The 16525-nt window shown below is 39.6% G+C and overlaps 1 protein-coding gene across 1 annotated transcript in view; it reads left to right on the top strand.

The window, feature by feature from the left end:
- RALA (RAS like proto-oncogene A) overlaps positions 1-14688 on the top strand; it is a 37828-nt gene extending 23140 nt beyond the window's left edge. Inside the window, exons 2-5 of the mRNA XM_074988086.1 lie at positions 5918-6064; positions 7413-7621; positions 11204-11378; positions 12589-14688. Of these exons, the coding sequence (XP_074844187.1) occupies positions 5951-6064; positions 7413-7621; positions 11204-11378; positions 12589-12711 (621 nt within the window). The 5' untranslated portion in view covers positions 5918-5950 and the 3' untranslated portion in view covers positions 12712-14688. The remainder of the gene's footprint in view (positions 1-5917; positions 6065-7412; positions 7622-11203; positions 11379-12588) is intronic.
- The last annotated feature ends 1837 nt before the right edge of the window (positions 14689-16525 follow it).

Raw genomic sequence — 16525 nt, 5'->3', positions numbered from 1 at the left:
ATTCTGTGTACCACCATTAGGAACACAGGTTGCCCACTGTGGGTGCTCAGCTAATCAGCTAGGCAGCACCTAAATCTCTCCTGGGTGACTACTAAAGCAGTCTCCTTACCGGGGATACTGACCCTGAGTTACGTTCTTTTGGATCCATGTTGCATATTAAAACACTTGAGGGGCAGGGGGGATGCAATTGGTTCATCTAAATCTGTCCAGCTCCCACTACTAAGTCTCCAGTCCTCACAACTGCCTTAAAACCAGTATACTTCAACAGCTATTCTAAAATTGGTTGCTTGTCTGTTGGTGAATCTGCTTGCTATATTGTTTGGCTCCTGAGGGGTTTTTATGCTCCAAGTATACTAATCAGAACTACCAGTCCCAGAGGAGGGTGTTGGGGTTGAAGTAAAGTTCTTTTTTTAGAAACCACTAGAGTTCTCCCTCACTCAAACTGGCCTTTCTCCTTTCCCAGGTAAATACTTTCTTCTTCAGTTTTTTGAGTCCTTGAAACACCACCACATATAGTATATTAATGTTCATCACCTCTAAAGAAATGTCTTCAGTCAGATACAGATGACTTGAGCACTGGAAAAAATGACTTGCAGTGGTCTTAAGAGCTCAGTCTAGTTTAATTTATCAAACACTGAGGTAACTTTTTATTACAAGAGGAGCAGCATCTTCTGCAGAAAATACCACATAAAAGTATATTTAATTGAATAGGAAAAGGTATTAAAAACCCATATTTGGAAGCCAGAACCAGGCAACTTCAAATTAGACATAGCATACCTTTTTTAAAAAAAAAAAAGTCAAACAGCTGTCCCCATCTCATGTCTTCACATTAAGACTGAAATCTTTCTGGAAGATGTGCCTTAGCCAAACAAGCTTCTGGCTCAGTTTTGAGTAACGAGGTGAAACTCTAGGGCCTGTGGTTTTATAAAGGTGAGGCTAGATGACTTCATAGTCCCCTGTCACAACCAGCAGTCCTACAATCATTTTGTTCCTGCAGAGTAAGTAAAGATACAAGTAGGGTGATCAAGGCAGCAAGATTTTGAGTGTCTTTTCTGGGTCTCTTTTTAAGAGACTAATCTCCCTCACAATTCAACACACCAAGGAATGGACATACTGTGATACAGCTTTTTCTAAATCCTCATGTATGTCTACAAAATGACCAAAACCAAAATTCTTCTGAATTCTAAATGTGTGAGTAACTATGTTGCTGTCTGTAAGGTTATTTATATTAACAATGCTGAAACTTTCTGCACAGTTCAATTCTTTTTTTAAGATTCCTGTTCATTAAAGTATGCAATAAATCATGGTTTTTAAAGGCTTGCTTTTAGTTTTGTGGTACAAAGGGTGCCAGTTTAATACCTGTAATGATGTGATTCCAGCTTTTGCCCAGCAGTGCTAAAAATGCTGTGTGGTGCCCATGGATTAACACTAGCAGAGAGCAGTAACAATCTGTTTTGCCTACAAGAGGCTTCAGAGATTCTAGAGTGCATATATATATATATATATATATATATATATATATATATATATATATATATATATATATATATATATATATATAATATATGGGCCCCCTCATTTGGTCCCCTTTCTCAACACACAATTGCTTTGCTTGTATTCCAGGCCATTTAAGTGAAGGCAGAAGTCGTCATCTCTAAGGTTGTAAATGTGTTTGCATCACATTGAACTTTGAGGGTATTGTAAATTTTGGAGTGCATGTTTAGAGGGAAAAGAACTGGACAGTTCTACGTGCCACATTTGATAGGAAGACAGTTTCCTACTTTTGCAAATCTATTGTAGGAAAACTCACCTTGTGGAAACATGCAGTCTGGTGATGCCACAAAATTGGAGTAGCTCCTCTGAAAACTTATTCCCAATCTAAACTTTGGCTTAGAACAGAGTAGAGAAGCCTTTTCTGAGTTGTGGGGCCATTGACCCACAGAAAAATTAGTTGGGGTGTACATAAGTGAAGAGCCAAAAAACATAACCCATGCCGATATGGCCCCTGACTGAGAGACCTCCAGGTTCTGGTTAGACCTGTGGAGTATTGTGTCCAGTTCTGGTCATCACATTTTAAGAGACTTGGTGAAGAACCAGAAGAGCAACAAGAATAATTAAAGGTCTAGAGAGAGCCATGGGGGAAGACTGAAAGAACTGGGCTTTCTCAGCTTAGAACAGAGAAGACTTGAAAAACTGCTATCGTGTCCCCTTTAAGTACCTTAAAGAGGGTTACAAGGAGGAGTGGGGAGAAATTGTTCTCCTTGGCTTCTGAGCATAGTACAAGAAACAGGCTTAAACTGCAGCAAGAGAGGTTTAGGTTGGACATTAGGAAAAGCATCCAAACTGTCAGGAATAAATTACCTAGGGAGGTTGTGGAATCTCCATCACTGGAGACATTTAAGAGCAGGTTAGGTGAATATCTACTGGGGATGGTCTAGACGGTGCTTGGTCCTGCCAAGAGGACAAGGAATTGGACTGTGTGACCTCTCAAGGCCCTCTTCCAGTTCTAGTGTTCTAGGAGTCTGTGCTGCCCACAGGGCCAGTCCTAGCCAATTGGCTGGCCCAGGAGCACAGACACTGCAGCAGGGGGCTGGCTGTGGCTGCCCATATTACAGTGCAAACACCACAGTAATATCTCCTGGCCATAAAGAATGGACTAAAGTTCTCTTGGCTTCCATCCTACCAAGTAATCCACTCAAATGGGGAGAGGGAATAGTTGTTTCCAGAAGCCTACGCCAATGCTCTTTAGCATTAGAAGTCTTGTCGGTCTGGGATGTTTCTTAAAACCCAGAACAACTGAACCTTTCAGCCCTGGAAGGTTCAGTGTAGACACAGCTTAATGGTCAACGAAATTCCTAGATGTTCATGTTCATTGTGGTCCTGCAGAAACGTGCATTTCAGTAGCTCCTTCAGATTCACCTGAAATACTGGCACAGTGTCTTGTCCAAGAGTCTTTTCTACAAAAATTAACAAGAAATGTTCAGCCATATTTGCTGTAAGACAACTGTCTTGCATCTGAGATGGAGGGCCACTTGTGGGGCCCATTGCTCAGTTAGGTTAACTGAGGAAACTGCTGCTGACAGGGCTGTGCATGCCAGCACTTATGTTGGTGTAACTTGTGTTGTTTGGACGGTTGCTTATTCACAGCCCTGAGTGACAGCTTCTGCTGGTAAGGCACAAGTACATTTCAGGGTAAGGGCCTTTACGCTTTCAGGTTTTAAACTTACACATGTACTCTAAAATTGACACTACACAAATGCTGTCATTTTATAGCTGTTGGATATTACAATAATATTTCTAAATGTTAAATAGTGACTAACCTTGGAAGCAGGCAGGGTAACTAATGGCTGAGTTGTGTAGATTGCGCTCCACTAAATGTCTATAATTAGTACAGCAGCTTGTTCGTACTTCATTTGCTTAGATAACCTTTGTGAGTGAAACAATTTAAGCCACTTAATTTTCAATTGCATTTTCAGAATTCTTTGACAACATAATGAGTAGTGTTTGTGATCCAGAGAAGAGATTTGCTTTTAAGACAGCTTGGGAAAGCAGCTTCAGTTGACATCTTGTATATTATTTTTAATAACATCTCTGTACATATTCACAAAACAGTTCATATATGTATGACAACTATTTTATACTTTGTCAGTTATTCTGACATTTGTTAATCACGAACAATGGCACCAACACTGAAACATAGTTACGTTTATGAAGTCTTGCTACTAAGACTTCATAATCTTTGCTCGCTATCATATTTGACAATATTGCATAATTACTCATTGAAGGTCTTGTGTACCTTTACTCATTGGCAAAATGTTGATTCCTAGTTAGTGTGAATGTGTGAACTTCTAATGTGCTAGATCCTCACTCTTCCCTTAAGTGTGGCAGTCATTAACTTGGCAGCCAGATTGACTCTGTATTTAAATTGAAGGAGCAAAAGAGTGAAAGATTAAACACACTAATACTCTGAAGGGTGTGTGTGTGTGTGTGTGTGTAAATAGACACCCCCTCTTGTTTTAGGAGTCCACTGGCTGACTTCAGGGAACTGTCCTATCCCCCTTCAACAGGAGGCCAGAATGGTACTGACCTAAAGCATCCAAAAGATGACAAGCACGAAAAGCAACTGGAGCTTGAATGACCCCCTTGCTGGTTCCCTTATAATACCCTGACTTCACTTGCTGCATGCAGTGGGAACCTAATCCTGCAACCCTCTGCTTGAGCAGAATGCATTGAAGTCAGTGAGGGGTTGGGGTTGCATGGGAAGAGGACATCCTCATGCACATAATAGAATCTGTGCCTCAATGTCACAATCTTATCTAGTATTAAAATGCACAGTATCTTAAGGCCTGTAAAATGCTGCAGGTAAATTGGGTTTTAAACTCCAGAACTTTGACTCTTCCTCCTTTTGCCACAATGATGCTGCAAGGGTGATATATAAATCATCATTTAAATCAGCAAAATTGATTTTTAAATAATTACCAAAAAAGCTAAGTCTGACTGTGCTTAGAGTGCACTTAATTTTGGAGTAAGCCCCTTTGAACTCCTTGGCACTTCCCCTCAAAAATGGTTTTCCCTTGGAAAAGCAGAGGCACACTGAAGTAAAATAAGCAATAGACTGGTATCACCATTATAGTCTGTGGCCATGGTATTCCAAAATAAAGGGGCATGTGTTATGTAAAATGATGCTCAGTGGCAACTCTAGTCTCCTGCAGCTTTCTGTATTGTATACTTGAGTGTAAATTCTAAACCTAGTTAGCTAATGCTTGCAGCTTGATTAGTTAAGAGAAACCTTTAAAATTCAATATGAACAGCTCAGTTTACCTGTCATAACATTTGTTGAATTTAGGATACTCTGCCTTTTACTTTGCAGTACATGTTCTTTAAACTGCTAACCAGCTGATCCACTCAGCCATATCTACATCTTCATCCAGGGTTTTTCCTTATTCTCGCAGCTCAGACCTTCATCTTCTGCTTACACTTTTTCCCCTGGTTTTTCTCCAAGAAACTAATTTCTTCAAAATATTCCTGGGTAGGGGGTCTCTTGCATCCAGAAGCCATGGCAGCTTTTCTGTGGCAAAGGGTTGGGGGAAGTGGTAAGCTGTGTGTGCTGAATGTCTTTGACAAATGAGGAACAATGACATGGAATAGAAAGACCTAATTCTTCTGACATGCTTGGCAAGGTTCCACCCTATAAGCACAGAACAAAAACAATCCTATTGAATTTGTCTTCGCATATCTTACTTTTTAGTCTGGTAAGAAATTAATTGAAAGCCCAGAACTTCCAAGAAGCAAGAACTAGTAGGTAGGATGGCCAGATAAGAGCAATGAATATACTTGTGATAAGATTGGGTTTATTTTTTTTAATTCTCTTCTATCCACTGTTTGTCATTGGTTTACTGGGAGTATATCTTAACTAAAGAGTGCAGTTAGGAGTCTTTTAATGGAAAAAAACCAGATCTGAGTGCACCTTAAACTCTAAAAATCCAAAGTGCTTATTATGGAACTTGTAAATTCCCGCAGACTTCTTACTTCCTTTTTCGAGGCAGTACGGCTTTTCATGTGTGATTGACTCAATGTTTTTGTTCTTCTTGTTTTAAGAATATTGCTAGCTTGACAAACAGTGACTCCTGCCAGATTCAAGAGCCTACTTTACTCCACAAGCAGATGACGGCTTTTTTAATTTCTATCTTTTGGCTAGTTTGTGCTGCTCTTCCATATCTTGCTATCATGGATTTCAGAATAAACCCATTAAGTAATGTCTTCAGCATTATGGTTACTATTTTCACAACTAGAGATTTCTTTAACTTTAGGGTATGGGCCATATATCTAAGGATAACAAGCTCCTTGAATACATAATCATTCTGTACTGTTTTGTTTCATGACTTAACTAATGAAAGTCCTTTATTTTCCCTTCTAGATTCTGTTTCTGTCAACTGGCTCCAATCCAAACATGGCTGCAAATAAACCCAAAGGTCAGAATTCTCTGGCTTTACACAAAGTAATCATGGTGGGAAGTGGTGGTGTAGGAAAATCTGCTTTAACATTGCAGTTCATGTATGATGAGGTAAGAATCTTAACTTTTTCAGGGAAATAATATGGCTGTGAATAGCATTAAGCTTAATTGGCATGATCCTTTGAAACTAGTTTTTGAAGAAGTCCAAGTAAACTTGCTTAACAAAATTGAAGCCTCTATAAATTACCTACTAAGTAGAATATAAAAATATTGAACTTGTTGCCCCTTTTTGAGAAAGTATAAGGTAGCATTTTTTTTAGATTCCATGACACTGTTAAAGGTGTACAAGTGTCTAAACTTCAAAAAGCTTTTGTTGTCCCATTACCAAAACTGAGGTTTTAAGTTCCTTTTGACTATGGCTTTAACACTCTTTGCACTTATGGGCTCTTGACAGTATTTGAGGGTATACTTTGGGTAATAGCGTCTTTTAAGAACACAAACTAGTGTACTACTTCTTCAATAATCCTTCCCAAACAGTATAAACTATTGTATATTGTAATACATCCTTAAAACCTTGATCCACAGATACTGTGGATGCACATGTGGATGTCTGCAGACCATGTTTGTGGATCAGATTCCTTTACAAATTTTTGCATCTATGCAGGGCTTCTTTATCAAGGAGACTTGGTTTGAGAAGGGACACACTATTTGGGGTGCTGCTAAGTCTCTTGCTCAAGAGATTAGAGAGAGCATTCCTTTCTCCCTTGACACTTGGCAATCATTGATTGCAACCAGTTTGTGCATTAGAGTGCCTCAAGACTACTTAGGTAGTGTAGAAATATAGCTGTTTAGTCCATAGTAAAAATTGGCTACATCCATGATGAAATTTGTAGCTATGCTTGTTAGAAAAGCTCCAGCACCAGCAAGGCAGTGGGACACTAAACTACTAAATAGAGCCCTGTAGTTAGGGGAGACATGATTTGAGCATGTAGAAAGCCAGGTAGGGTATTTACTTCAAGGATTCAGGTCTGTGTTCATAATCTACATTGCTTTATATTCATGCTAAAGGGAAGTGCGGTGTATCGATATGTTTACACTGTACATGTCTTTGTGGTGGCATTAGTTTACTTGCAAGGTGTAAACAATATAAACTGGTCATTCAGCTTGAGTCTAACATCATGAACAAAAATGAGAAGCTGATGCTCTAGAATATCCAAGTGAAATAAGACCTAAATTTGTGTGAACTTTTGGGTAGTAGCAGAAAGTGAACTTCCATATCTGTACACCTCAGAGCCTCTTACTTTACTGGTACAAGGTGAGGTTGACTTTAAGTCTATGATGCTAATATGTATATTGAGCTGTGCAAGATTTTCTGGGTCAGGAAAAATCCAGATGTAAATGTTTTGGTTTTTCAGATATATGGGAATATTAATATAGTTTTATCCTTTTTGGTTTTCAGTTTGTGGAAGACTATGAACCTACCAAAGCAGACAGCTACAGAAAAAAGGTTGTCCTGGATGGGGAAGAAGTCCAAATAGACATTTTAGATACAGCAGGTCAGGAGGACTATGCTGCTATTAGAGACAACTATTTCCGAAGTGGAGAGGGATTTCTTTGTGTCTTCTCTATCACAGAGCTGGAATCTTTTGCAGCTACAGCAGACTTCAGGTAAACGGAGGTGGAAATTGAACACTTTTAGTGAGCTCGTAAAATAAGTCTTGATCATCTCAGAGTTCTTATATAAAATCTCTTATTGTAATCTTTTGCTGTTTCCTAGCTATAAAAGCTTGCATAGACTGCACCCTAGTGTGTTGTCTGACATCTGAAGACTTAGAGACTGTATTCCAACAGCCATTCATTTTAGCAGCTGATGTACTTTTGTCTGCTGATCAGGTATTTCTGGCACAATGTTTTAAGATACCTGCTCTGACAGTACTAAAGCTCTTTTGCAGTATCTGACCCTTGCCCGTGTAAGTCAGTGGCTTTCTGGCATTTGATCTGACTTGTAAACAGGCACAATGCTATCCAAACTGATGGCCCTGACCGTACTTATGGATACTGGTAAGCACCAGACTATCTTGTAGGCTGCACAGATGCTGTGCAGTTGGGATTCCAAGCAGCACTTGCCAGGGCTGTTTTTTACCTCCTACTTTTTCTACCCTTTGTAGTTCTCTGCCATGTTCGGGAGGTGGTTTTTGGTGGTGGTTGGCTTTTTCCTGTTTCACCTTTGAAATACCAGGTGCACATGGGCTTGTGAATACACATATGCCTGCACAAAGCAGCCACGTTTAGTGCAGAAGCTGACAAGTATGTGTAACATTGTGGCGAGCAGCTTGTGGCAGAAATTTGGAGCATAAGTCCTGTGTTTTGTGGCTAACCAGCTGTCCCCGCTTTAAGGCTTCCTATTAGCTCTAAATAGTAATTACTCTAATATTACACAGCACTTAACACAGTTGCATTGTGAGGGTTGGCCATCCAGTCATGGGCATCAATACAGGCAATATTTGGAGGATAAGGAGATTGATTAGTAGTAAAATGACTTATAAATAAGTAGCAGGTACTGAAGTACAATTGATCTTGTTTAAATTGATCCCTCAATTCCAAATGTTGGAGCCCCAAGGATTAAACACTCTTCTGTTTTTGGAAATAAAAGTACCTGAAGAAACGCTGACCTTCTATTTTAACCAGCTTCCTTAAAACAAACAACTCTCAGTGTAATCTATGAAGCCATGAAAATAAAGTAGGCAGCTTTTCCTAGCTAGTTGGTTTTTCTCTTGTAAGGATGTCAGAATTCCAAGAGAAATCTAAAGTCTCATGGGGAGACGGCCCATAAGGTTAAAGGTGGTAATGGGAGGAGAAATGAAATGAGCAATCAGTCACTCCTGAAGCAATCCCTTCAAATGAAATGGAATGAGCTGCATAGAAATCTGTAGGCAAAGGATGAAACTAGTGTTCATGGCAAGTGAATGATACAAAATTGTGATGGGAATATATTAAAATTCTGCCTTCAAAGTCAAAACCTTGCTTGCTGCTGTGCCTATGCACACGCATTCTGAAAGAATGTGAATAAGCCACATAAGGAATTTCCAAGGTAAGGCAGTTCTAAAGGGTAAGAGCTTTCAATTCAGAATATGGCAGACTACATTATAATTTAAGGCAGTTTGAAGTGGCATATAACAAATTTTATGCTATGGGGATTCCCCTTCCTCCCCCATCTCCCTCCCAGGGTTGGGAGAGGGAAATGCAGGAAAAACCATATTCTTATGCAAGTACACGTTCCACAGTCACCTGGACACCAATTCCCTACTACTTGCTTTTGAACTATTTTAGCTTGGCTCAATGAATGAGCTGAAGTAGTTAAAGAACCTATGGCATCCCTGTTCTGAGGAGAAATCCCCCTCCCTTTTTTTCAGTCTGATTTCTATAATGTCTAGATTCCACCTACAAATCTGGATACAACAAAGGGAGTTGCTAAAATTAACTCACTTTGTTTGGAGAAGCAAAAGCAATAAATATATGCCTACTACTGTATGAAACATTTGCAATTTAAGAATGTTTTCAGGCATGTAGCACAATGAAAACTGCAGGTGATGGGGGTACATAATTAGTAGTAGTTTAACTATGCTATTAGGCATCAAAGTTAAACTCTCAAATACTCTTCATAACATCAAATGTAAGTGCCCAAGGAAGCACCAGAATTGTCCATCTGCAGTGGAGCCTACAGCCCCATCATACTAGGTACTGTGAAATCCTAAATGGTCTGACTCAGTCCAGTGTGATGTAAGGAACAAGGTAACTAACACAGCAGGTGCCTATGAGATGTGTTAATTGGTCAAAACAAAATTTATTCTGAGTGACAGAACTCATTAAAAGCTGGGCTGGAAGTGGGGTAGGGATAAGGGTTTGTCCCTTTTTGTTTTGAGGAATAAAGGAGGCTTGAATGGCTTTTAGTTTTTTTGCAAAATTGGCTGAACTAGTGCAATGATGTATGACTTGTACCAAGGTAGACATCTAATCAAAACTGTCTTAGTCATGGTAAATAGATGTTATAGTAACTTTGGACAAACTGATTCAAAACAACAATCATTTTAAGTTTTGAGTTTGCAAAGTATATGCAGTGAAACACTCAGTAGGAACAGGAAAGGTCAGCCCCTGATATTTGATACTTGGGGTTGGGCTGAGGAAGAAAATACCCTTTTCATGTCTTCTGTAAGACACAGAATGGTCTACTAAAACTTTCTAGAGCAGGAGTCATATTTTAATGTTTATGGTAAAAATACTACTGTACTATGTTTGGAAGGAGTCTGATTGGAGTACTGTAAAGCTGCTTGGCGTTGCTGATCAGTCTGACAACACCATTCAGCAGAACACCAAGGAAGGACAGCAATGGGGAAAAGCTTTTCCTGTAAGACCAAGGACACAGAACTGTAACAGGGCAGTTCCCCATAATGTTAGGTTTGATTTTCTTTTTGCAGAATCTGTATAAGCTTGTGCTGTACATGTGGGTTTTTAGTGATTGCTAGCATGCAGGTTCTTCTGCTTTTTTTCTTCACTTGGTGGGTGGATTCTGTAGTTTGAATAAATTGACAACTGTTTCCTTTTAACATAATGTCTTCGTTCTGAGGCATAGCTGAACATGATGCTTTTTAAAATTTACGTCTTCATCTGGGAACTTACTGTTGGCCTTCAGAGAGGAATTGTGGTCTGTTTCTTGTAAGTTAATGAAATTACTAGATGGGGTGTAGAACTGACTACCACTAAAGATCCTTAGTGGGTCTCTGCTAAAGTTAGATGGCATCTAGTGAGGTCGTATGCTGTTTTGGGTCAGATACTAGTAAATATTTTCACCAGTAATTTGAACATTAGAATGGATAGTGCTTGTAAAACTTTTGGATGACACTAAGCTGAGAGAGGCTGCAAGCACTTTGGAGAAGTTAGAATTCAAAACAACCTTGACAAATTGGAGATTTGGCCTGCAGCCAATAAGACGGAAGTCCAGTGCAGAGTTGTATACTTGGGTGGAAAAAAATTAAAGTGCAAAGCTACAATAACTGGTTAGGTGGCTAGTAATGCTGAAAAGGATCTGAGGTTATAGCGGATCTTAGTTTGAGGCGACCAATGATGCAGTTTTACAGCCAAAAATGTATTGGATATATGTAATGCCACCCAGTGACATCTATAAAAGGAATAAATTAGCAATTGCTGTAACAAGGTAAAGATTCTGGAATTATATCTCCCTTTTCTCTTTAGGGAGCAGATTTTAAGAGTAAAAGAAGATGAGAATGTTCCCTTTCTGTTAGTTGGTAATAAATCAGATTTGGAAGATAAAAGACAAGTGTCTGTAGAGGAAGCAAAAAACAGGGCTGATCAGTGGAACGTTAACTACGTGGAAACTTCTGCTAAAACACGAGCTAATGTGGATAAGGTAATGACCTCAAATAGCAAAACATTAAAATGAAGGTTCTGTAAAAGTCCTAAATCCTCTTCTGTAAATACTGCTTTCTATCTCTGCAGTCATGTGTCTTGAAGCTAAATTTAACTTAATGTTTGAACAATCCTGGACCAACTGCTGTAGAGAACCTTTAAACACAGACCAGGTGCAACAATGATCATGGAAATTCCCTGCATTGTCCTCTCAGCATGCATCTAGGGAAGTCAAAGTGTCAAAATTTAACCAGCAAGCCTCTGCCTGTCTTGGTGAGGCTTACAAGTTAACCAGTATGGGCTGGACTAGCCCCCTGCCTACCTGGGTTGGGGAGGCTGCTCCAGCCTAGCTGGGCTGGAGTGGCCATCCTGCTCTAGTTGGGGATTTGCTTTGGCCTGGCCGGAGTGCCATGGCATGAAACATGCCTGGGGTCTGCAGCAGCTAGGCTGGAGAAGCCCCAATCCCTGGTGTGTTGCAAGCTGGGAGTGCTCTAGCCAGGCTGGAACAGCCCCTGTCACCAGCAGAAAGGGTGTCCCTCCCACATAATCAGTTAATGGTTAATGCCTTAAACAGGATGTTAGGTCCCTAGTGTCTGTCACATTCTAAAGAGGCATAATCACATGTGGATTCCTGAGTTTCCATATACTCCTTACTTTATCCACAGTTTAGGGAACTGGTAGTTCATTCAGTTTCAAACAGCTATTGGATGCTGACAGTCTAACAAACCTGGCTATATTTTGAAGAGGTTGCTCAGGAGTGGGCAAGCTGCCTCGGGACTAGTAATGAGATTCAGACTCTGATCTATGGCTTTTTGATATTTTCCTAAATATTCTAATAGTCTATTCAAAGACTTGCTTTCGAGTTGTAACTAATAGTTTACTTCTTCCAAAGGCAGTTCGCTTTGGATAATGAAGCTGTTTCTAGACAGGAAGTTTCACATGAATAACTGTTTAAAATAATGATGGGGGAACAGCCAGCTTTACTCTTTTACCAAAAAAAAGTCCTTTAAAGGCTAGAAGGAATAGGGTAATTCTTGCAGGATTTGCTTGTGGTTATTTAACCATTTTTAGCCTAACTGTACTGTGTTCCGCAAATTGTCATCCAGACATATGGTCTCAAGTAGCTTATGTTTACATAAAGTCAAATTATCATGTGTTCATGGTACAAGTGCACTGACATGTAAATAACCTCTTACTCTTTTTTTTTTTAGGTGTTTTTTGATTTAATGAGAGAAATTAGAGCCAGAAAGATGGAAGACAGCAAAGAGAAGAATGGGAAGAAGAAAAGGAAAAGCCTAGCTAAGAGGATCAGAGAGAGATGTTGCATTTTATAATCAAAGTCCAACACCTTTTGGTCACCGTGCTAATAACCATAATTTATAAGCATGCCATCACAGGCTTAAATGACTGAAAATTTAACATTTTGGAAATTGTAACGTATCGCTAAGAGCATGAATTGGAACTGCACCAAGTTAAATTCACTGAAAAAAATTTAGTATGGCTTCAAGAGAAGCAAAGTTCAACCCATTTCCTAATTGCCCATCATTGGTCTTCTGAATGTAGTGTTTCATAGGCAGTCTTTAACAGCAAACAGAGGGAAGCATTACTTTCTGTGGTTTCTTGTAAGCATAAATTTTATATTGCTAAATCCTTAACTGTCTTGTCTTCTACTGCCTTGCGAATTATAATTTGTGACCATGATACCAAACAGTTCTACAGCTGTTCTTTGCCATTGAGTTATGCAATTTGTAGAAGAGAAAATGATTCAGGCAACATTTGCATACAGGTATATGGAGTCATTCTAGGTGGAGCTGTATTCACTGATTAATTTGAAGTGGTGTAAATTTTTACATGCAATCATTTGATTATGCCTTAATTTAAAAACCTAAAAATAGCAGATTGTAGTTAAAGCTATATTCAGCTTGGTGCATGGAGTCTGTAGCCCTGTGCATCAATGTGGGAGAATATCCTTTAGTGTGGAGTACAGTTATGTGAATGGTCTTGCTAACTAGCTGTCTGCTAGCAGTGTCTGATCTTAATGTGTGCCATACTCTGGGTGTTTTGAGTAGTCCAGAGCATATTGTCACCTGTGATTTAGTAAACAATATGGTAGTTTAAAATTAAAGCGGCTGGAATCTACATGTACGGTTGAGGTTACAAGGTTGTATAGCAGTTAAGCCTGAAATGAGGCACTTATCACTTAACATGCTGGCACTTTGGAACTACTGTGTTGAAAATAGTGTGTAGGTGTTGGGGTTTTTTGCATTTTAACTCCTTTGAGTTGGGCTGAGTGGAGCTCCTTCAGTAGAGCAAATGTGGGTTACAATTGGGTATTTGGGAAATTCTGATGTTGTCTTCAATAATTTTGTCTTCATGATACTAAGCTGCGGGAACATGGTGTGGTTATTTGGGAGATATTGGCAGGTTTTGTACTGTTTGTTCATCTTGTTTCATAATGGGGAGCATTGTAGCAACTTTTTTTCTAGTTTATCAGATATGCTTTGCAGTATAGAAACACTGTGTATCCAAATCCTCCTAATAAAATACATTGCCTCAGCTGCATAAGAGAACAAGAATTACTAGCACACTGTTAGTGTTAAGTGTCTTCTTGCTGAAAAGAATCCAGGATCTGAAGTTTCTGGACTCAAGTAGGAAGGGTAGGTGGATACCACAAACTGTTGTTCTTTTATACATATATAAACCTATAACTGACAGTCAAAGATGCATTCAAGCAAATAAAGTAACAAATGTGTACTTTACACACTAACAAATAGACATTGTAGGGACTCAGCTCTTTAAAATTCGTCATGTTAAATATTTATCTGTGAGGAATTTTGTATGTATACTTCATAGACTACCATGTGCAGAATTAGTTACTCATGTAATATTGTAGAAAGCCCGTTTTCATCTTACTGCGCTCATTTTCAGTCTTTACCAGGGAGTCTAACCACTAACCTTGTCTTGCTTTGAGAACTGTGTACTGGGATCTGAGGTGTAATGAAGCCAGTGGACATGGGAAATGTCACTTGTCTTAGGCTGATGCCTTACCCAATTTTTTTATTTGCTATTTGAGCCATTGAAAGAGAAATAAACTTCCATTTTTTTTTAAGCACTTGTCCAGTGTTAATTGATGTAAAGAGTTTGAATCTAATCACTGACATTGGGTCATGGAGTCACAAAACTGAGTAGTCTAGACAGCTTTTCTACCTTATGTAAACCAGACAATCTTTTTTCAAAACTGTTAGTCTGAAAAAATATACATTTTGAAAAGGTTGAACAGACCTGAATGGTGAGTGCCAGAAGATCATAGAATACTAGGACTGGAACAGACCGAGAGGCCATCAAGTCCATCCCCCTGCCCCAATGGCAGGACCAAGTACTATCTAAACCATCCTTGACAGACATCTATCTAACCTGTTCTTAAATATTTCCAGTGATGGAGATTCCACAACCTCTCGTAAGAACATGTGAACACAAACTTGCTGTAAAGCAGGGGTCAGCAACCCCCAGCACAGGTGCCACAAGTGGCAGGTGAGCTGACTTTCATTGGCCCACAGGGTGGGAGCTCAGCCCCCACCCCTCCTTCCCCATACAGCCAGGAGCTTGCTCAAAACCATACCACCTGTGGATTAACCAAAGACTACCTAGTGCTATCAACCACCACCTACATGGTAAAGCACTACATCTCTATTAATGAAGCTGTTTTAAGTAGGACTATTGGACCTTAGAGTATCACCAGCACTTGAACAGTACATAGAGGTCAAAATGTCAAATTTTGGTGCACTGCCTCAAAGGCTTCTGATCCCTGCTCTAAAGTAACACTGGACAAATACCACTGAGAAAACAATGGCCTATGCAAGATATCTAAATAAACGTATATTGAAATAGTGCTTGTATTTCAGAATTGTGGGGGTAGCTTCCTTAAGTTGAATTTTGCTCTCATAAAGCTAAGAGTATGGGTTTTTGGCTAAGGCACAGAAGGATGTGGGGTCTTGGCTTGGCTTTGCTACAGACTTTCTTGAAGTTGCTTAACCCCTCTGCTAGTTCTTGGCATGGTACATCTCACAATTTTTTTTCATAGAGTATTGTGACTTTTGTCTAGAAGATGCTATAGGAATGCAGAGGGGTTCTAGGTCAACTGACCAATGGCTTTTAAACCTCTGTGGTTCCTTCCATTTTGTTTCTGTTGAGGAGTACTCTTTTGCAGCTGTTTAAATCTTCTCTTCAGTTAAGAAGCAATCCTATATTCTAGTAACTGACCTAATACTACTCTGAAAATCACTATTGCATTCTAAGCTTTTGCAGATTTGAGCTTGTTAATATGAAGACTGAGTGGCTGGCTAAATACAAAAGCAGCTTCCCCTCCCTTAGTGTTCACACCTTCAGATCAACTGCTGGTAGTAAGCCTCACCGTTGCTGACTGAGCTAACTTTGTTATCCCCACCCTTGCTGTGGCTTATTTATACCTGGCCCTGCAGATTTCCAAGACAGCATCTGATGAAGTAAGTCTGCTCACGAAAGCTCATGCTCAAAACTTGTTAGTCTATAAGGTGCCACAGGACCCTTCGTTGCTAGTATGAAGACTGTTAGTCCTCATGTCCATATGTTCCTGAACACAAGGCTCTGAATGGGGATATACTCGCATTTTGTGACAATGCTTGTCTACCACTAGGGACTACAATCCCTGCTGATGGTCATAAGTCTCCTTTGTAACTTTCAATGGCTGGAAAGTATCAACTTCAGTACTTTTCACAATCCCACCCAGGATTCTGTAATACCTATGGCTTGTGTGTAAGGCAGAGCTCATGAGGCATACAGATCTTGTCAGTGGGCATAGCTAAAACACAAACATCAACTGCTTCCTAGGACAGCTTCTTGTAAGAAGTACTCTTCCTCCCACCATGCAAAAGTCATTAACAGCAAGGTCATGTGCCCAGTAAACTTCTCAAATGCCAACTTGGCGTTACACTGCAACAGACTCCTATTCATACTATGAACTAGTTAAATGATAGAAGCCAGCCTTGGAATAGTGTAATAGTCCTATCAATGTATTTTTTTCAACCGAAAGTCTCACAATGACTCACCCTATGTTGAAAGCTATGATTTAGGAATAACCCACGTATTCTTGTGGCCTGTGTTAAAGCAGTC

Source organism: Carettochelys insculpta, chromosome 2, assembly GCF_033958435.1.
Source record: "Carettochelys insculpta isolate YL-2023 chromosome 2, ASM3395843v1, whole genome shotgun sequence".
In the NCBI taxonomy this organism is placed as follows: Eukaryota; Metazoa; Chordata; order Testudines; family Carettochelyidae; genus Carettochelys; species Carettochelys insculpta.
The sequence above is the reverse complement of the archived record's forward strand: the minus strand, read 5'-3'. Positions and strand labels throughout refer to the sequence as shown.